The sequence below is a fragment of the Cygnus olor genome, chromosome 5, assembly GCF_009769625.2.
Source record: "Cygnus olor isolate bCygOlo1 chromosome 5, bCygOlo1.pri.v2, whole genome shotgun sequence".
Lineage (NCBI taxonomy): Eukaryota > Metazoa > Chordata > Aves > Anseriformes > Anatidae > Cygnus > Cygnus olor.
The window spans coordinates 37398651-37419257 of record NC_049173.1 but is presented as its reverse complement, the minus strand read 5'-3'; the positions used below and the strand labels follow the sequence as shown (position 1 = coordinate 37419257).

The 20607-nt window shown below is 43.8% G+C and overlaps 1 protein-coding gene across 3 annotated transcripts; it reads left to right on the top strand.

The window, feature by feature from the left end:
• The first annotated feature begins 90 nt into the window (after positions 1-90).
• Positions 91-17841, top strand: EXD2 (exonuclease 3'-5' domain containing 2). 3 transcript variants are annotated; one of them, XM_040557495.1, is made up of 10 exons: positions 91-411; positions 509-631; positions 8191-8586; positions 9464-9720; positions 10784-10910; positions 11519-11841; positions 13846-13952; positions 14160-14295; positions 14950-15306; positions 16460-17841. In XM_040557495.1, exons 3-10 carry the CDS (start codon positions 8248-8250, stop codon positions 16674-16676), a joined length of 1863 nt encoding a protein of 620 aa, XP_040413429.1. In that variant the 5' UTR covers positions 91-411; positions 509-631; positions 8191-8247; the 3' UTR covers positions 16677-17841. The 3 variants fall into 3 exon arrangements, with proteins under 3 accessions (XP_040413429.1, XP_040413428.1, XP_040413430.1); XM_040557494.1 differs by lacking the exons at positions 91-411; positions 509-631 and adding an exon at positions 6092-7953; XM_040557496.1 differs by lacking the exons at positions 91-411; positions 509-631 and having other exon boundaries at positions 8447-8578.
• Positions 17842-20607: the final 2766 nt, after the last annotated feature.

The window sequence follows — 20607 nt, the reverse complement described above, 5'->3', positions numbered from 1 at the left end:
CCCTTTTTTTTTTTTATTTTTTATTATGATTCCCTTCCGGAAAGCCGCCCCGACTAAGCTAAAAGGAAAGGGGCCACCCCAGAGCGGTAGCTGGAGGGGGCGTGAGGGAAAAGTGCCCCCCCCCCCCGGTGCTGGTTTTTGTCGTCTGTGAGCATTGAGCGATTTCTGTGGCGTTTCCAAAGAGCATGTGGTGAGGGATTTGTTGGGTTTGAGATGGTGTCTGTGGGGCTCGCTGAGGTGTTGGGGCTCGCTGAGGTGTTGCTGCTCGCTCCCTCCTGCTCCTGGCTGACCAGAGGATGGGTGCCCCTCCTGAGGGGAGCAGGGCTCCCAGGGCTTTGCCCCAGAGGAAGCACAGGCGAATCTCGTTCTCTTCAGCAATGACAAAACGCTGAAAGGCAGTCGGTTAAACAGGTGAAACTAATCAGTTGTACTTCACTGCGTCTTGACACCCTCACCTGTATGTTTGTGAGGGGGAAAGAAAAAAACAAACATTTTTTCTCTTTCACAGGATCGCATCTGCCATGTGTAATACCTGACACTGTGTGCGGACAACAGCAGTGTTGCTTGAAGTGTAACTGCTGTGAGGTGCGGCCCACAGTCCCGCTTTGCAATGTACAACCAAGCACACGAGGTGAGTATTCCCAGACCTGTGGCTTGAAACTCCCAGGTCTGTATTTCCCTACAGGTGCAGGAGAACCAGAGCCAGTACCTATGGAAGCTACAATTTTAGGAATGTGAGGAATTAGTCCGGTAGTCCTGGCCTTCCTTATGCAGAACCGCACCTGCTGAGAATTAGGTGTCCCCAGACAAACAAAACCCTTCCTGACATTAACTATGGTGTGGCAGCATCACTGGGTACTGCTAGACACGCTGTCATGTTTCAGGGATGGCTTTTCAGTGGAAATTAAAATGATTTCAGTATCGGAAGTCAGTTGAGTGTTTTGGTAGTCTTCGCTAAGACTTACAGAAAGAACGCAAAATCCTATAAACCATACTTTTTAGTTGACAATGTTATAGCCTTACTTCTAATAAAATAACAAACTATCTTAGTGGAATTTTAAAAAATCAGTGAACATTTCTCATATGTCAGCTTTTTACATGTTTCCATATGTGGTATCAATAGATGTAAATACTGGAACTTAAAAGTTAATTAAAGGTACAGTAATAATTTGAGAGAAATATCCAGACACAGTCCACTAACAGTTTTCTGTTGGAATGATAATTAAGAATGTTAACATTAAAGCGAAAGCCAGGAACACTTAGTCTTTCCTGCATCTGAGCTGTACAAAGATTTTGCTCTAGTTAGAGCTGTCGATAGCCAGCTTTTGCAATGTAACGTGTCTAGCAAGCCTTGGTATAGACAGGCAAAGGCCCTGTCAGTTATGATTTGTGTTGATTACCTTAGCTTCAGAAACAGGTAAATTGTACTGGTATAAATCATACTTTATAGCTCTTTGGCTTGCATGCTAAAAGATTCTATGGCATTACGATTACATCAGAAATTGACGTTCACTTTTAAATTCCCAGCATAGATTACCGATATTATATTTTTCTATCTATAGATTTCAAACTGACTCTATCAGTTTGTATTCTGTTCTCTCCCTTACAGTCTTCATACAGCTTGCATCCCTACAAGATCCAAGAGCCTTCCAGAAATACATTACGTAATGTGACTGTCACTTCTGTCACACGTGGTTCATTTTTTCTCCTTTCCTAAAGTATTGCTTAGGTTGGATATTTTTGTTTTTATACTGAAACAAATAGGTGTAGGAACATTTCCTTTGAAATGTGACATAATAAAATTGCTGAAGCTCTTTCTCCATGTGCTGGATCCAGTCTCTAGGAAAGATGTGTACTTACATGAACAAATATAAATAAACAAATTTTTTTTCCTAAAACCCCAGTGCTAGGATTTTCAAGAAAGGCTTAACTGATATATTTTCTTTTTTAAATCACATTTGTCAGCAGTCAGAAAGAAGATGTCATGTTGTCAGAATTCGAGAGAAAAATAATAGCAGACTGCCAAGCTTTTCTGTGAAATGCAATGTTCTTTCCCATATCCATATAGGTTAAAAATGTACTGGTAAGCATTTTTTGCTCTCCAATTCCTTTGTTTGAATTAATTTTGAAAATATTTAACACCTAAGAAATTCATCGTGACCTGTACTGGTAACATTTTCCTCTGAAAATAACATGTTGCTGCGTTAATGCCTGAATGCTGTAGTCTCATCAGAACACATACAACGATAGGTCTGAGTCATGCTGGAGTAGCACCAATGAAGCATCTTTTTCTAGCTTCGTAGGAAACTTCTGCAGCTTGGAGTGGCATTAAGTCTGGACAGTACCTAGTCAAACCAATTCAACTTCTAAAATTTCTATTTTGTGGGACATGTTAGCACAAAGGGTGCTGTGCTGCAAGTGTTTGAGCATCATGGGCCAAGCTGGCCTGAGTCTGGCTAGACTGTAGACTGGGCAGGGTACCTCAAGGTCTGTTTGTACCCGCTGCTTGAGCTGCTTAATTCTGTAGCATGTTACAGTCTCCTGCATGCCTCAAAAGCAGCGTGAAACAAAGCACAAAAATGTTTTGACTGTAATTTTAACAAGTAGACAATAGAAAGGGAGGATTCAACTGAAAAGGAAGTGGGAGATAATGAACAGGGAGATGGCTTTCTGTGGAGGAAAATGCAGATAAGTAAATAATGTTTGTTGCAATACAGAACAGGGAACTATCAGAATGCTTCAAACAGAGAAGTGATGTGGTCAGAGTAATGATCTACATAAACAGCCTTGGGTTGTGGTTTCAGGGTTGCTAATTCTAAGCCTGTATGCAACCAGATATCCCACTGCTACTAAAATAATCTGGATCAGGTATGGCCATGCTGTCACATTGCTCTCACATCAGCTTGTGCCCATGCTACAGAGTTTTTGTTCTCCCTCTGGAAGGGCTGACAATACCTGATCTGTTTTTAATGTCTGCTTGTACAAAATTATCCCATCAACATTTTGTTCTGACCACATTTGAATTGGCAGAATGAGTTAAAATTGCATTAGTGGTTTCCATTTGATGGTTGTGGCACACTTGATCGTTAAAAGGAGGACTACAGTCAGCTTTCCTGTATTGTCAGTTCATGGTATTCACAGCAGTTAAAGGCTGTGGGGTTATGAGTCGCATTGGTCCGTGCTGGAGGGAAAGGTGTTGGGGCAGTCTAGGTATGGAAGCAAAAGGCCTAAACAAGGGATCCAAGAATGGATCAAAGGACTTTGTCTAAAAGATGCCTCATAGCAGAAGTCTAAATTTAGACATACCCTGGGCACTTGCGTCTACAGAGAGGTCTCAGTCAGAACTGATAGTTGACGTGGAAGCTTGAGCAGCAGGTAGACCAGTGATGTTATCCATAGATATGCACGAAGAAGATGAGAGGACTTTAGGTAAGAGAAAGAGCCATGTTCTAGCTTTGCTGAGCTTTAGCTTCCTGCTAGTCATCCACAGAAAAGAGAAGGCTATGATTTGAGTTTGGATGGAGGGAGATAGCTCTGGGGAAAGGAGCAGATCTGTAAATCATCAGCGCAGAGATGGTAGTTGTATTTGTATTTCAGATGAGATAACTCAGAGATAACGTGGGAGGATAAAAGCAGAAGACCAAGGATACAGCTCTGTGACACAGCATGAGGAGAATCTGCCAAAGAACACTGGGAAGAAAGGCCTAAATAGTAAAAGGAGAAGATTTTAAGTGAAGCATGGTTGATTGTGTCAAGTCAAAGACAATGAGGTTTAAATACATTTTTCTGAGCACTGTTGAGCCTTTGCATGGCTTGGGTTGATCCAAAGTGGAAATAGAAAGGAGATTTGGACACCAATAGTCAGATATCTGTGGAGTTAGTCTACAGGTGCAACAGAGGTAGGGCATCCATTAGAGAAGGAGGTGGGTCTGGGTCAAGGCTTTTATTTATTTATAACACGCTTGATTTTTTGAGAAATAGAAGGAAAAGGAGGGTGAGCCAAGAAGATGATGTCATACTTCAGCCATATCTTTTTTTTTTCCTTAATAACTCCTCTTGTGTAGTTTATTCCCTCTAGTGGAAATTAGATGGCTTCTGGGCTTTTCTCCTTTTGCTTACTCATTTCACAGACCAGAAAGGTGGGGAGAACAAGCACTGTTCTCTCAAACGTCACCCCTTGAGGCTGTTCAGCTAAAGATGTGGCTTGAACATGCAGCTGAGCTGATCTAATGACTTGTAGCTGCTGAAAGGAGGCTTTATTCTTCTTGGCTATGCATTCCGTCCCTTTCTTTGTCCTGATGCTGCTGCTCATTGGGCCTGTTTGTCTATCATTTTACTGATTTCATTTGGCTCATGGAGGTGTCCCAATGGATGCCCAAATTGGCACAGGCCAGTCAGGAGGGTGCAGCTGGGAGCAGAGTTTTGGGAGATAGGGGATGTCACCTTCTAAGCAACTATGAACTGTGGGGCCAACTTACTGTGTCTTCTGCAGCTCAGCCACTGAGGTAAGTTAAGCAGCCCTTCAAGAAACAAAATTGTGAAATTCCTCTCTATTTCTACATATGCAATGAAAGAGTTGGCAATTAATGGAGAAATATGTTGGTGATGATTAATGGTAATACAGCTCATCCTCATGGGATCAATCTGGCAGCTCACACCTCTGAGAGCTGTTGTTTCAGATTCTTTGCAAAACCTGCAAACTCTGGCAGATCCCTTCACTGAGGGAGTTGCAGCTGATTCATCTTTTGGCTTAGGATGTAGTTTCACTGAGATCTGGCTCTGTGGTGAGCCAGTCCAAGGAGTTAAACCAGGAGAAAACTCTATTTTTTGCTGTGTTAGCTTTCTGCTCACTGAATTCCTTGAATCAGACTGGCACCAATGTTCGTAGAAGTAAGGCAGTAGAAGGAAGGCTACAGGTAGAAGGGGGAAGCAGAATTGTTTTTTCAACAGGAGCTAAACCTTCCATCCACCTTGTTACAGTGTGAAACTCCACCTTTAGGATGTGGCTTCACAGTTGATTTCAAATTGATCTCATTATGATTTTTTGACAAAAGTCGTCGTCCTACTACCTCCCTGATACCAGCCCTGTTAAAAAAAAAAAAAAAAAAATCCTGCTCAAAATGACTGGTTTGAAGATGTATTCATGGGGTTACTAGCATTGACACAAGGAAGATAAATCACATTAGGAGTTGAAATGTGAGTTTGGCTTTCTTATGTAGCTTGGGATGGGGCCCCAAATGCAGTGTTATTAATGAGCTAGTGGGGACTACACGTGGCTCTCTGCTCATTGTCTGCTCACAGCAATTTAGCTCTTGACTGGAGCCTCTTTCCTTTGATATTCCACTATCATTGATTTTCCTTTGAACACTGAGTCATTTACTCTAGTCTTCTCCCTGTTAAAGGATGAGCTAATGGGATTATAAAAATATTTTTTTCTATGATCAGCAGAACAAGTGAAGCCTGGTTTCCTATGGACTTGTCCCGATGTGGCACCGCTGTGTGGATTCTCTGATGTATATTAAGCAGTGTCTGCACGTGCTTGCTATTTTATCAGTGGCAGTTTTATTAGGGTCTGTTTCATTGACTCGGCTTTGCATTTCACAGAAGTCACCTTTGAAAGCTCTATCTCTTTGTACAAATTTAGATGGAATTGGGCAATGGCTCAAACATGCCTTTTTTTGGCAAGGAAAGGGAGGAAGAAAGGAGATCCACAGGCAGAAACGCCAACAGACAGTGTAATTGCATAAGCCTTCTTTCCTTAGGAAATCAGGCTAAAAATGAGTCTTTTGACATCGATCTCTGCAGAGATCTCAGATCAGGTTACAGAGAGACAAAGAAAAGTAAATCTTGCAGTTTACCTTGTAAAGGCTTCAGTTACCTGCTGCAACAGATTTCTCATAAGTAAGGCTAAGCCAGCAGTTGGTGTTTACTCACTTGGTTACCTTCTCATCTTCGGCAATGTCCCCGTCAGGCTTTGGGAACTTTTTTCTTTTTTTTTTTTTTTTTGCCAGAGTGCACTCATGCATCAGTTGCTTTCATTTATTTTTAATTTAACCTTTACACTTGAATAAATGGGTATGTAGGTAGTAAGACAAGCTGTTAAAGAGACTTGTGGTTTACAGGACTCTGATGTCAGCGATAGCATGAAAAACAAAGGCTTTAGGTGCAGCCAAGGATACAATCCTGTTATTATTGAAAAGCAAGGCTTGGGCATTACATTATGTCATATTTTCTCTGTACTGTGTAATAAGTGCTAGGATATTTTATTTTTCCTCTCTACACAAAACTCCTATTACCTTAGAAACTGAAATAAACACTTTGTAAAAGGAAAGACTGGCCTATTTCGGGTTTCTGGGTGGATGTCAGTTTATTACAAATGGATCCAGCTATGAATAAACTTTGCAGATTTGTTCACATTTGGTCGCTATTTGGAGCTCAAGTCTGTAACAGAGTTCTTAAAGATGTGCTACCTACACCCAGCAGGGTGGCTGGACCTTGAAGTGCAGACACAGAGGCTTCTCAGGGCTTGGTTATGTGGTCTCTGAAATAAGTGTGTAGTGACCCCAGATATTATTATTTTTTTTTCCTTTGGACTAGTTTACAGGTGGATCAGTTCCCTGAATCTATGCCCCTGTCATTAAGGAAATATTAGTGCTCGACCTAGGGACCAGGGAGCAAGCAGTCAGTCGGGTTTAACACGAATTGTGGTAATATCCAAGCAGTGCTCCAGGTCTGTACTTGGTTACAATGACCATGTAACACAAAGCATTGTACAGTTTGGGGGAGGCAGGGGAATGAAGTGAGGGTAGGAGGGACGGAGAACATCTCCATCTGGCTATGGGAACTCACAGTTAGAGCCAGGCCACCCCAGCTTTTTCTCCTGTGCATACCCTGCGTTGTGTGATGAGCTTCAGAGCAGTAGCCTCCTGCCCTGTGATGTGCGTTTCAGCTATCAGCTGGGTCTGGTGCATTGGATCACGGGATGGAAGGAGAAGCTGTGGCCCAGCTATGGCTGTGAGGAAGAAGCACCTCTTCCTTGTGGAGGAGAGCGTACCAGGAACAAGATGTGTGTTGCTACAGCGTGCAAGATTGCACTGCTCTATAGAGCCCAGGGGATTAATATCAAAGTGGATAATAATTTCTTTGGTGCAGAGCAAGATTGAGGGTCTTTGCAGAAAAAAAAAAATTATACAGAAGCTGTTACTAAAGCATTTGTATGTTCAAAACAGACCATTCAATGGAAAACAAACTTTTCCCGACTTGATCCCATTGCTTGTGAGATCTGACATCTCGCTGCCCTGGGCTTAGCCCAGCTCCTTATGGTAAGCAGCTGTTTAAGCTGTAGGGGATGGGTCATCTTATTGAAATCCTGCTCCTCTTGGCATCTGCCCTGGTGACTGCCCTCGGCTGTGCTGCTGCACCCAGCGGGCGATCCGTGTGGTAGATGCCAGCTCTCCTGGGGAAACCTTCCTCCCCTCTGCGACAATTACACTACAAGGGGCAAGGTTAAAACCAAAACCAAGTTTGACACGAGTTGTCAAAGCAACTTAAAGCACTATTTCCCGTGGGTTGGTGTCTCCTTTAGGCGGATGCAAGCAGCTGGGCTTCAGCAGCACAAACACGGGGAAGCGGGGGAACCGCCGAGGAACCTGAAGGCGCCGGGTGCTGCTCGGCTGCCCTTGAGCTCCCGAGGGATGGGGGCTGGAGCCTCGCCGCTTTTCGAGGCTGTCCCTGGCTGCCCGCACCAGCTCTGCCGTGTGAAGCCTCCCGGCTGTCCCCCAGCCCCTCACCCCTCGCACATCCATTTTGGAGGCGGCAGCGCCCGGTACCGGGGCCGGAGGCCGGCCCGCCGCCCGCCCCGCCTCAGCGGCCGTACAAGATGGCGGCGCCCAGGGGCCGCCGGCTCCTCCGGGGAAGAGGAGGCGCCCGCCGCCCGGTGCCGCACACGCGCAGGTAGCGGCCGGGACACCCGGCGGGGTCCGGGGGGGCGGCCGGGGGCTGCCCGCATCCCGGGGACCCGGTAGCGGGGGCGCGTGAGAGCGAGGCCTGGCGCCTCCCGCGGCGGCCGCGCTCGGGCCTCTCGCCGGGGCCGGCCCCAAGCGATCCCAAAGCGGCCCGGGGGGCTGCGCCTCCGGCGGCGGGGCTGCTGGAGTTGTCGCTAATTCCCACCTCTCTGCTTTTTCTTTGCAGGCCGTGATAAAACCCCGCAGTGCCGCTCTGAGTGGGTGAAGGGAAGGGGGATGAAAAATGCTCAAGCAGACAGCGGTGACAGTTGCTCTGGCGACCCTGCTGGGTGTTGCGGTGGGGGGCCTGGTTTTGTGGAAAGCAGCCCAGCGCCGGAAAGGAAGAGCGCGCTGTGGGGATCAGCGAGAGGAAGCGGTTAAAAAGTCGGGAGATGAGACACTGATTAAGGCAGAGGATAAGGAGGTGCTTTCCATCTTCACGTCTCCCACCTTCTCCCGGGTAGAGAGGAGCCTTGGTGCGGACATAGTGATAGTCTCAGAGCAGGAGGAATGGGATCGGGTCGAGCCTTTGCTGAAGAAGGAGGTGGAGAAGTGGCCAGTGCTTGGAATTGATTGTGAGTGGGTGAGTGATCACAAGTGCCTCTCCTTTAGGTTGCAAATTGCAACAGGAGATCATCTAGGGAGGAGCTATTCCTTTGCTCGAATGGATACCGCTCGGCTGACTATTGAAACCGTGATTATCTATCATGATAACAGTGAATTATCCACTAATTTTGATAATTCTCACATTTAAGTCTGCTGGCTGTAAGGTTTTAGTTCACTAGTTGTATTTGTTTGCTGAACTTCTGTGATAAGTCTAGTTCTAAACATGCAGTGATAATTGTATAGTTAAATAGCACTGTATGTTTTATATAATATCTCTTTATATGTGGTTTACCAGAAGTAGTTTGGATTTACAATATTTTAAGTACATCCATGTACCGAAGAAAGAGTTTCTTAAAATTAATAAACCAGAAGAGGAGGGTAATGCTGATAAGAAGATAGAACTCTGTGGGCATACCAGAAAGCAGTATTCATCTGCTGCTTGTATGTTTGCCTATGTGAGCTCTTGGAACAGACTTTGAGTCATTTATAAAGCTCGTCTTCGCCGTCATTTTGGCTGGAAGTTTATTCACCCCACATTCATTAGTACAAGCCGCAGTTAAACAGTGTGCCATAAACACTTATGTAGTGTTGACGTGGATTAAGGAATGTGTCTGCTTTCTTCTGACAGCCCAGCTGTGAGGGGCAAGGGTGAAAGGGGGGAAATTTCTCTTGCAGGGTTGTGGCAAGAAGTAATTGTGGGACAATAATACTGTGAAACAAATCACATAATTTGCAGGAAAAGCTTTCAATTGCATAGTCTGATAAGTATTTCCTGTCTTTGGTGGCCTGTTTTACAATTTGGTCCAGCTGCAGTACTGCTAGTAACCCAACTGTGATTTTTACCTTTATTTCAGGTATCTGTGGAGGGAAAGGCGAATCCTGTATCCCTTCTACAAATGGCTTCTTCCAGTGGCTTCTGTGTTCTCATCCGGTTGCCCAGGCTTGTTGCCAGTGGACAGACTATCCCAAAGACCCTGTTAGACATCATGGCAGATAGCGCTGTATTGAAAGTAGGGGTAGGATGCTGGGAAGATGCTTGCAAGTTACTTCAGGACTATGGTCTTCCAGTCAAAGGGAGCGTGGATCTCCGGTATTTAGCCATGAGACAGCGGTAAGTGTCTGAAGACAGAGGCAGCTCTGTTTCTAGTACACCATTTGAGTTTGAAATATTAAAAAGTAATTTGTGTGTGCTGGATGATGCCAGGCAGGTAGGACTGGAGTTCTCAGGATGGGGCACTTTCTTTAGAGCATGGTCACTGATGGCAGCAGCCCAAGAACGTGTCAGGCGTGTATGCTGTGACCTTAAACGAAATGAAATCATGGATGTTAATTGTGTCAGTTTGTCTTCTCGTGTAATACCCGTAAGGGCTTTTCTGAGTATCTTGCTTCGTCTTGTAAGAAGTCCAGGCACAGTGATGCAACACAGCCAGAGAGCTCACGATGTAAACAGATGCTTGAATACACTGCTTGAAACTATGGGGTAAATGTGTGATTGGCACTTAAGTGGAACTGTTAAATTACAGGATTTCTTGAAAAATGGCTAAAAAAAAAAAAAAACTAGATCCAATTTTCTGTTCTAATATCAGTGTTTCCTATTATAGGTTACAATTGTGATGCTATTTTATCATCCTCTGTTCTTCCCTAAAATAAAATGTTTTACTTGGGAATGTTCCTCACATTCAGTATATGTGCATTGTTAGTGATGCGGGGCATGGATTTGATGACCTGGTGGTGCCTTTTTAGCACTGAGGATGGATTCCTCTTGAGTCATTCCTGGCTCTCATGCCCCTCAGAAAATGTCTCCAGGCCTGTTTATTAAGTGGCTGATGAATCCCTGGGACAGACAGTCCATCGCTCTATGACAGACCTTTTTATTTCAGAAGCAGGTAGTTCAGAGCCAAATACTTCAGCCTTAGACTCTACCACCTCCCAGCCTTGCCTGTTTGGCAAATTGCAGACACTAGATAATTACCAAATCTAGGTCGGACATTTTAGTGGAGAGGAGGGAGAGGGCCTGTAAAGCTGACAAGCAGCTGTATGCTGCTTGAGTGGGAGTCATGCATCAAGTGCGTTGTGTTCTGGCAGAACCAGGTTGTGTGAGGCCATCTGAATTTGCATTAGTGTTTAGTTTCATTTTTAATGTGCCTGTTTTGCTTTCTTTGTTAAAACTGAAGGAAGGATCTACTTCACAACTGCCTTAGCCTTAAGTCTTTAGCTGAAAAAGTCCTGAACTGCCCGCTTGACAAGTCTCCTCATATGCGTTGCAGCAACTGGGAGGCAGAAGAACTGACACAACATCAGGTGTGTCTTCCACTTCATCTTTGTGTTTTGGGAGGAAAAGCAAACTTCTTATTAGAGGAGAGACATTTTAACAGGGAGATCTTGTTCTTCTTTGAGTTCTGTGTTTCAATAGCTTCTGTGTGACTATGATCCCAAGTCAATTTCAGACTCTGTGCCTGAGTTTCCCTCCTTTTCCAAGACAATTTTCTGTCATTCTCTCTGGATTCTTGACCCTTGTTTTCCTTTAATCCTGGAAGATCTATAAGGCCGGATCCCTTGAACAAGTGGTTTGTGCTCCCAAAGCCTCACTCTTTTCTTTTCTTTCCTCCAATTTATAGCAGTCAGTGCAATATCAGATAAAGACCCTGGAAACCTTGTTCACCATCTTTAGACTATTATGGTTTCCCTAATTGCTTCTGTTCTTTCCAGTCATGCTGCAGATGTCTACAGAATCAGTGACCAGTAGAGGGAGTGACAGGATAAATAATCACATTGAATGCTAGTAGGCCTTGTGCCAAAAGGGAACAAGGGAAAATAAATCCAGCTTCTGTTTGTACTGAATCTAGTGTTAAAGACCGATGGTGTTTGGGAGTGTTTGCTGGTATCTCAATGTCTGTGCTTTTCTGCAGGTTCTCTATGCTGCTAGGGATGCCCAGATCTCAGTGGCTCTGTTCCTCCATTTGCTGGGATTTGCCTGCCTCCCTGCTATATCTGAAGGTGAAAACTCTGTTGCTGCTTGGGAAAAAGTACTGAGTAAATGCCAGGGCTTGGTGGATATCCCATTTAGAGGAAGGAGGAGTGGCAGCGCAGGAGAGAAGAGCGGAGAGGCACGCTCCCCTCAGAAAATAAAGAATCGTAAATCTTCGGTGAATGTCCAGTCCTCTGGCAGTCAGCAAGTGAGAGATCCTCGGAGGCAGAAGAGAAAGCCTCTGGGTGTGGGATATTCTGCAAGGTAAGTTTGTGAGCAAATTTTACTCCTTGCACCACAGGTTAAAAAAAAAAAAAAGAATGACACTTCCTGCTCTAGTTATTAAACAAAGTGGACAATAAGAGCTAGGAAGGGACACAGCACCAAACAGTCACGAGAGCCAAGTCCTATTTCTGCTTTCCCAGTTTCCCTCTATTGAAAGTGGCAGGGGAACTCAGATCTGTACTAGGCCATGAGTAGATTGAGGGGATGTCTTAAGTTTTTACCTTCCCTTATAATATGGAGGCCTTAGCTCAAGAGCAGAGTCCCATCAGGAGGCAGTTGGCTGTCTGGGTGGCATTCCAGGCTGAGTCCTGTCTCCTCCAGGGAAAAGGGGGCAACTGCATAGAGATTGTCCTGTGAGCAGGATCTGCCTTGTAAGCTGGTGTTTGTACTGTGCTGCTCCAGATCACTGAGGTCACAGAGATGTCAAGGGACAGCAGACCTGAAAGCTACCTCTACAGGGGGTGAGAGGGATTATGTGAGGTGCCAGGGAGCGCGGGGAGGACCATCTGTAGCAGCATCAAAGCACTTCGTACACCAGGGAGCGAGGAGGGAATGGTTTTACTTTGTCCTGGGACAAATGCTAAATTATTATGGCCTTTTGCTACTGTGAGTTCAGTTGTTTTTAAATAAAACAAGTAGGAGTGATCTCTTTAAGCTCAGCGTAGTGGGAAACACGGAGAACTAGTATATTTGTTTATGTTTGGGTGCACTCTAATAAAATTAATCACATAGATATAGGAACTTAAACACTCTCCTGCCCCACCTTTACCTTTATTTGGGAAGAAAAACGTTCATTTTGGTATTTGTTTTCTCCTTTTTTTTTGGCAGTGGAGTCATTGTATTGTAGTCAATAACTTTGATTTCATTAGCAGTCATTAACAATATCGTGTTGTACGCAGTAAGTCCCTTCAGATATATATATTTTTAATTTGGAGCTTGTGTCATATGAAACAGAAGGACTATACTTTGTGGGAGGATTAAAATTTAAACACAATCGAATTCCAAACTAACCTGATATCTCCCTATGGCTGCTTGGTTATTTATTTACTGTTTTTAACCATGCTTGATTTCATGAGAGGTCTGTAGGTCCACTGTTTTTTGCAGTATCTCCAGCAGTCTGGTTCTGGTAAGACTGGGTGTGATTTCAGAAGTCTTTTTCTATTCTTCCTTTCTGTGAGCGTGTTTAATTTGAATGTTTATTAATTTAGAGTTGGGAGGTACTCATATTATGATGGTGACTGAGCTGAACTGCTAATGTTTGGTGGAAAGAGACCTCCTGTATCTTTACCTTTTTTTTTGTTCCTATCCTCCACCCCCAGGGACATCAGGAGAAATCCTTTTGCTAGATTACATTGCCTATGAATCAGTCTTTTTAGCTGGTAGAACTCTGCTGAGTGAATGCTCAGTGAGTTGAACAAATACTGAGTGAATTTCCAGTACTCCAAGGGTTGTTTTTTTTTCCTAATGTTGCTCTTGGATGAATGAAGTAGTTGCTATTCACACAAAGTTTTAGAAAAGTCATCTTAATAAATCATTACAATATGGGCTTAGGTAGCTGATCCTTGAAATGGCCTTGTCTACCGGCTGATAACACTCCTTCAGCTTGCTTGGAGCTCATCTTCATTCTTGACTTTAATATTTATTTTTTTTTCTAATGTAGATTTTTTTTTTTTTTGGAAAACCATTGTCATTGGTGGTATCTCTTGAAAACTGGGATTCAGAGTTAGCGCTTCTATTGGCATCAGGAGAGCAAAGATACCTTACAGTCAATTCATGAACCTCAGATACATTTTTAGATGTTCTACTTCCCCTAGCAGCAGCCTGTGCAGCGCTCAGCAGCCTAAACCATGTCTTTAGGGGCTCCTCTCCCTCCTGTGACTTGGATGAGGCTGCAGGAGTTGTAGTGTGGAACACATCACCATAGAGAGCTCTGTTTTTCTGGCACGTTATTATAGTTTTTGCAATGTTATCCTTGTTTCATAGAAAATCTCCACTGTATGACAACTGCTTCCTGCATGCACCAGATGGACAGCCCCTGTGCACCTGTGATCGCAAGAAGGCTCAGTGGTATCTGGACAAGGGGATCGGAGGTGAGCACACTAACTTCCCTGTTGATACTTAAGATACAGCATTTTTTTCGTGTTTCTTAGATAACTGGACATGAATTCTTGGTATCCTTTCTTACTGAAAATGCTGTTGTGGATTCGTTAGGATGTCTCCCTTGTTTTAGCATCATTATCCTAGCTCTCAAATACAACATTGTCTCGAATATTCTCTGCTTGCCTTTGTTCTTTCAGACCTAGTTAGCACAGACCCGTTTGTTGTGAAGCTGCGGTTCGAGCCTTCAGGACGTCCCGAGTCTCAAGTCGATTATTATCTGACAGTCAAAGAGAACCTGTGTGTTGTATGTGGCAAACGGGAGTCCTACATCCGGTGAGTTGCTTAGTGGGATAAGAAAAGTTGCATCTAATTTAAAAACAAACAAACAAAAAGACTGAAGTCTGCATCTAGTTCAGCGTCCAGAAGCATGATTAGTGGGTTGAAATGTGTTTGTTCACATCCTAGAAGGTCTGTCACTGTTTGAATGCTCTGTGGTCACGTGTATCTGGGCAAGTTTAACGCCGAACAGGCTTTCCTCTTACAGAGGGTGGAGGAATTGGTCCTTGGATAGAACGTGTGTGTTGCAGTTTGAATTACAGGGGGCAGTAGTAGCAAATGTATGCTGTTCTGATGGCATTATCTTCTGAAAATAAATACGCTATTCCTTCCAGTACTTAATCCTTATATTTTTGGAAGGCTTAAGTGAGCCTGAACTTTATGAAGAGACAAAGGGTGAGATTGTTGTCTTTGCTGCTGTTTAGTTGGCAGGTGTGCTTCTTAAAAACGAGAAGTGTAGAAAACCTGTAGAGAGAAGTACAAATGGGGGATTTCTGAAACTTTTATGGTGCATCGAGAATCCTGGCACTGGTGATCTTTGTTTTCCTGCACTTTTGTTGTTAGTTGTACTTTTGTGGGCCAGGAAGAGGAGAAATCAGCAAGTAGCAGCTCCAGGCAAATGTAATGAGCTGGCTGACTTGTCTTCCCCAGGAAGAACATTGTTCCTCACGAATACCGAAGACACTTCCCCATCCAGATGAAGGACCACAACTCCCATGACGTGCTCCTACTCTGCACGTCCTGCCACGCCGTCTCCAATTACTACGACAACCACCTCAAGCAGCAGCTGGCCGAGGAGTTCGGTGCCCCCATTGGCTCTGAGGAGGGCGTGCGTATGCTGGAGGACCCTCTGCGCAGGCAGGTGCGCTCAGGGGCCCGAGCTCTGCTGAATGCAGACAGCCTGCCTGATCCCCGAAGGGCAGAACTTCTGCAAGGCATCAAGGACTTCTTTAACACAGAAGCAGTGACCCCAGAGATGCTCCAGGAAGCAGCTGGTCTGGAAACCAGGTATAACAAGCCCAGCAGTAGATGTAGCATTTTAGTTGTTTATGTGAGCACGTAAATTCAACAAAAGGGTGTCTACACACAGAACCTTGGGTAAATATTTATGGAGCAAAAGAAAATGAAATCCACCAGCATTTGCAGAGCCGAGGATCACACATACTGACTTTTTTACCACTAAGCTTTTAAATGAAAACAAGATAAGACCTATTGCTGGATTCCTTGGGATATGATTGTACCTTCCATAAAATCATGGTGTCAAGTTAAGGAATTTCTGAATTTGAGACTAGTAGAAGTTGATCTGCACAGGCAAAAAGAGCCCCTAAAACCACAACTTTATCACTTGTATAAGCCTGCACAGTCTGGATTTATAGTATTCATACACTTAACTAGAAAGCAAAGAGAGAAAGAAGGTAATTGTGCTGTATCCTAAGGCTCTAAGCAGATAGGCACACCCTGGATTTCTTATTGTGCACTTGTTTGCCCTCTTTTCCCCTCATGCTGGTAGTGGTCTGTGGGCTGCAGCACTTGTGTTTTCCTCTCTTTTCGTTTCTTTTCCAGCAATCTCCTTCTGTTCTTGCTCATCCCTCTTCTCCTTTACTATTTGCTGCTTCCTTTTGAAGGACAGACAGATCATGGAGGGAGACTGAAAGACAATCATACCAGAAGTCTCCTGTCTTTAAGCCTCCCCAAATACCTGTTCTTAACTAGTATCTGATCTTTGTCTGCATGAAGACAATGTTTTCTCCTTGTTAAACTCATTGTTGCTTGTCATGTGCCTATGTAACATCCCAGTACTTATCCAGGCAGGGAATCCAACGGCAGGATCAGGCCTCTGGAATATCGTGTGGTTCTTGCCCTGAGAAATCTGCAGTCTGTCTCCTGAGAAGCTTTATTTAGCATTGCTATAAAAGAATAATACTCAATTCATTTCAAAGAAGCCAGCTTTCCGGTGTAGCTGTGTTCCAGAAAGCAGTCTGGCGTTGAAGCAAGGCTTAGAAGTTTCTCTCCCAGCTCCCCTCCTGGTTAGCTTACACCATGTGGCTCTAATTAAACCACGCAACTGAAATCATCTTCAGTGTCTCGCTGTTTCCTGCAGACAGGTCTGGAGTCTGACAGTGGGCTCGTGTGAAAATAAACTCTGCTTTTGTCCTGGCAGGATCTGCAATGAGAGCTACATGCCGCACGGACTGAAGGTGGTGCAGTGTTTTGCTAAAGGAGGCCTGCGCTCCCTGATGCAGTTGGAGAGACGCTGGCGGCAGCACTTCTTGGACAGCATGCAGCCCAAATACCTCCCAGAGCAGTGGTCAGTGGACCATAACCACACAAAGCTGATCCGAAAGTATGGGGAGGATCTTCAGATCGAGCTGTCGTGAGAGTCACTTCCTGGACTCTAGATAGGATCTAATGGACATACGTAACTGAAGGTGGAAGGACTGTTTTTGTTTCTGTTTCTCCACTAACACCTGAGCCTGGGTTTGTGAACAGGCAGCAGTGGGTCTGCCAGATTTGGCATTTATAAGGAGTTAAATCCGTTGACTTGAATTTTATCAGGTGGTTTGGAATTTTTAATCCTAGACTCACTGATTAGTTCAGTGCAAGAGCGATACGCTAAGGGAATTATCCTTCTCTAGTTGACTATTGGGAGTTATTTTCTACCCCCGGGATGTCTGGTGCCTCCAGGCCATCTCTTTTAACACAGAGCACAATATTTACGCGTTTCCAAGTTTTCTGAGAGATGTATATGTGCACCTTGGCTGCACCTCAAGAATCTCCTGATAAAAATCTTACTTTGCTTTCAGTGCAGTTGTACTCACATGAGTTCTTCTCAGAGAAGAGTACCCACTAGAGAGAGATTCCTTGTTTGGAAATAGCAAAGAAACCTTACATTTTTTTTTTTTTTTTTTTTTTTTTTTCAGATTCTGAGCTGTATCAGCATTCCAGATAGGCCTCACTGTCCTGGTGCTTGAGGAAAAGTAGTACTGTTAGGCAGTGTGGAAGCGCCCATGTCAAGTTTTTTTAAACAGCTTCCAGCAGCACAGAGTCTGTTTAAAAAAAAAAAAAAATATATATATATATATATATATATATATAAAATAATAATTTACCAATTCTACTTGTTTATCCTGAGTAGCTCTCAGCAGGTACCTTTTCACATCAGAGTGAAATGCGGCCAGGTGTCTTAAAAGGGATGAGAAGAAACAAATTTTTATTGAAAACCAGCATCTTTTAAGTGGTCAGATCACGTGTGGCAGGAAACTGGAAAATCTGGTGTTCTGTTCCTGGATTTGACTTGTGTGGTGGTGAGCAGGTCATACTCTCTCCATGCCTGTCTCTAAAATGGGACTAATAATACTTACCTATCTCACAAGGGTGTTGTGAGGATTAATTAAGATTTTTGTAAAATGCTTTAAAAACATGAGCCAGTGTGTGCTAATTATTATTGTTGTTTTTAAAATTGTGCTGCTGTCTTGACTTTTCATAAATATACGTGTTTTTTGCCTGGTGTTAGACCCTAGTTAAAATACAACTTTTAAAAAGTACATGCCCATTTCTGTGAAATCACTTTTGATGATTTTGATTGCATGAGATGATTGTGCTTCTCCTGAATGAAACTATGCTCAACTTCTATAAGCCTCTGTAGAGAGGTTTCGGTGAGACTCTTACCATGTTTCACACTGCTGTGTATAGCACAGTTGACCCATATTTCATAATAACCTTTGGGCAGAATGCTATTGGGCTTGCTGTGATTGTGGTGGAAAGTCTCTTCTATCAGATGATTTGAGAAATTTCACAGGCCACGGGTGAAAAACACATTTGTAGCAGAGCCTGTTTGAGATGCGTAGGAGCCATGGAGAAATTGTTAATGTCATCCCAGAGGAGCTGCAGAAGCAGTCCGGGCAAAAGGAATCAAAGGTTTGTGATAAATAGTACTTATCACAGAGCCACAAACAAGACCGTTTTCATTATAGGGGCAATTTTATGTCTTTCTTGCACCATTGACAGGTCTTGACAAAAACTGATGAAGCCAATGTGTTCTGTCACTGTGCTCGTTCACACAGCTGATTGTAATCTCAGCAAGAACCTCCTGTCTACAGCAGGAGCTTGGATGTAACTACTTCTTGCCAAAGCATTTTGAGCATGTGTTCAGGTAGTGCTGTCTCCTGTCTTTACTGATATCAGGTCAGTGTGGTGAGAGCTCTTTGCATGGTTCTGAAAACCCTTTTCAGCCATCAGGAGTACAAACTGTCCCTCTCACTTCTTTGTTCTGTTTTTCTCCCTTTGTTCTGATGCATGAACTCCTGATAAAGCTGTCCTTGTTTACAGGAACCTATCTGTAGGTGCCAACAGGGCCGTTGTCTTTTCTGTTTACTGAGAAAAGAAAATGATGTTGAGAAAGGAATTAGACTAAGGGTCCTCTAAACTTAAGGAGTTGGTGGTATCACTAAAGAACTTTTTTTTTGTCAAATCACTTGTTTAGAAATAGGAGTTTGCAATGAAAACTTCCTTCATAAATGTTTTCTTAGCATATATTCTTCACTGTTGTTTGTAAGATAGCCTTAACTTGCATGATTTTAAGTCAACCTGAAAGAGGGGGGAAATGGTATATTTATTGTGTAGAAATAGATTATTTTGATATGATGGTGATTTAAAATGTTTTTGCCTTTTAATAGAATATGCTTGCTTTTTCTGTTCAGTAGGTCTTGCATATGGTTATCAAGAACACTTGCTGGTTTACAGGGTAGTAGCAGTTCCACTGGGAGGGTCAGAATGTACCGATTACTTAAATTATTATCAGAATACACCGCTTCCTCCTTGTAGAGTTGCTCGGGCTCTGGAATGTATGGTGATTAGAGGAAGAGCAAAACCAGCCTACAGATAAAACTTCTACATATGTCTTCATTGTTACATTCAGTAAAAATCTGCTCTTTTACCGAACTTAACCATCAGTCAAGCTCTTTTTTTTTTTCCTTTTTTGCATGCCTGCTTTTTCTCTTATTTCCCTGTGTCTCACCCTGTCCTTGTGAGTCCATCATTCCTTAGGGTAACACCTGGACCTCATCATCTGCATTTCCTTTTCCAGTGCCTTTCCCTGCTGATCTCCCAGGTACCCGGATACTGTACTTCTCAGCAATGAGGTAGCAAGTTTGCTCAGGAATACTTGAATTGTTGTTCTGAGGTGGATTTTGGGTACTGTCCTTGGCCTGATTATGTTGGTCAGTCACGTCAGCTGCAGATCTACCTCTTTTTAAATAAATCTTAGGTTTGGCTCAACCTGAGGACTCACCTAGGTTGCCCCTAGCATCTTACCTCTACTAGGACTCTCCTGCAATAAACAGTGCATCCATTCTTTCAGTGGAGGGAGAGAATTTCTGTGCCTCTCTGTAGGCTGGCTTTCACAACATGGGATTTTTCTTTCGGTCGCTTGTCACTTCATGCTTGTGAGTTTGCCCAAGGTACGCTGCCAGAGATGGGGAGAGAATGTTTCCTTTTCACGTGGCACTTGCTGCTACCTGCCTCAAAGTGATTCATGCAGGTTAGTGGGGAGCGTCCTCCAGAGGCTGCAGTCCTCAAAACCTGCCTTGGGTTGTGAATTCCCTGCAGCTTTTGCCTCAATCCTTTCCATTTCAGGCATTTTGTCCTTGTGAAGTGGATGTGCTTGGGGTGCCTCTCAGATTCCCTCTGTTCTATGTGAGACCTGAGGAAGGCTTGAAAGAACGTCGGGTTTCATTCTTGCAAAGCAAAGAGTTAAGAGCAGTCAGCCTGCAGTCTTCTTGCCCTTGTTCTTACAGCTGAACAGGCTTACACCAGAAATTTTGCCACTCCAGAGGATAATGACAAAATAACTTCGATTTTTGTAATGCTGCTGTGAAGCCTTGAGGTAAGAATTTTTTGCTGCCCTAGCAGCTATGGTTTACTCAATACTTTTCTAAGAATATGACTGAGTTCATGTTTCCAGAGATGCGCCTCTGGAGCTGGAGCAACAACAGCACCGGTAGTATGTTAGCTTGCCTTCCTGCATGGGATATAAACTGACTTCTGTCCTCCCAAACTCTACAGTTTGCATTTTTCTTGGCTTTGCAGCAGTTTTGACATGATTACATGGTGCAGGAAGTACCGGGTGAGCAGCATTTTCGATAGTCTGGTGGTTGGAGATGCAGTGAGTGCTGCACTTCTGAACAGACCACACATGACATGTTAATTATTCTGTTGACAGACTTGGCATTTGGAGTGCCTTGATTTCCCTCCTCTGACAGTCTTTAAAGGTCTCAGCTGTCACATCCCATGACCGACAGGGACTGAAGA

Coding starts and splice junctions, on each gene's coding strand:
- EXD2 (XM_040557495.1), top strand. CDS start 8,248: ATGCTCAAGCAGACAGCGGTGACAGTTGCTCTGGCGACCCTGCTGGGT. Junction 9,721..10,783: donor TATTTAGCCATGAGACAGCG/GTAAGTGTCTGA, acceptor TTAAAACTGAAG/GAAGGATCTACTTCACAACT. Junction 15,307..16,459: donor GCAGCTGGTCTGGAAACCAG/GTATAACAAGCC, acceptor TTGTCCTGGCAG/GATCTGCAATGAGAGCTACA.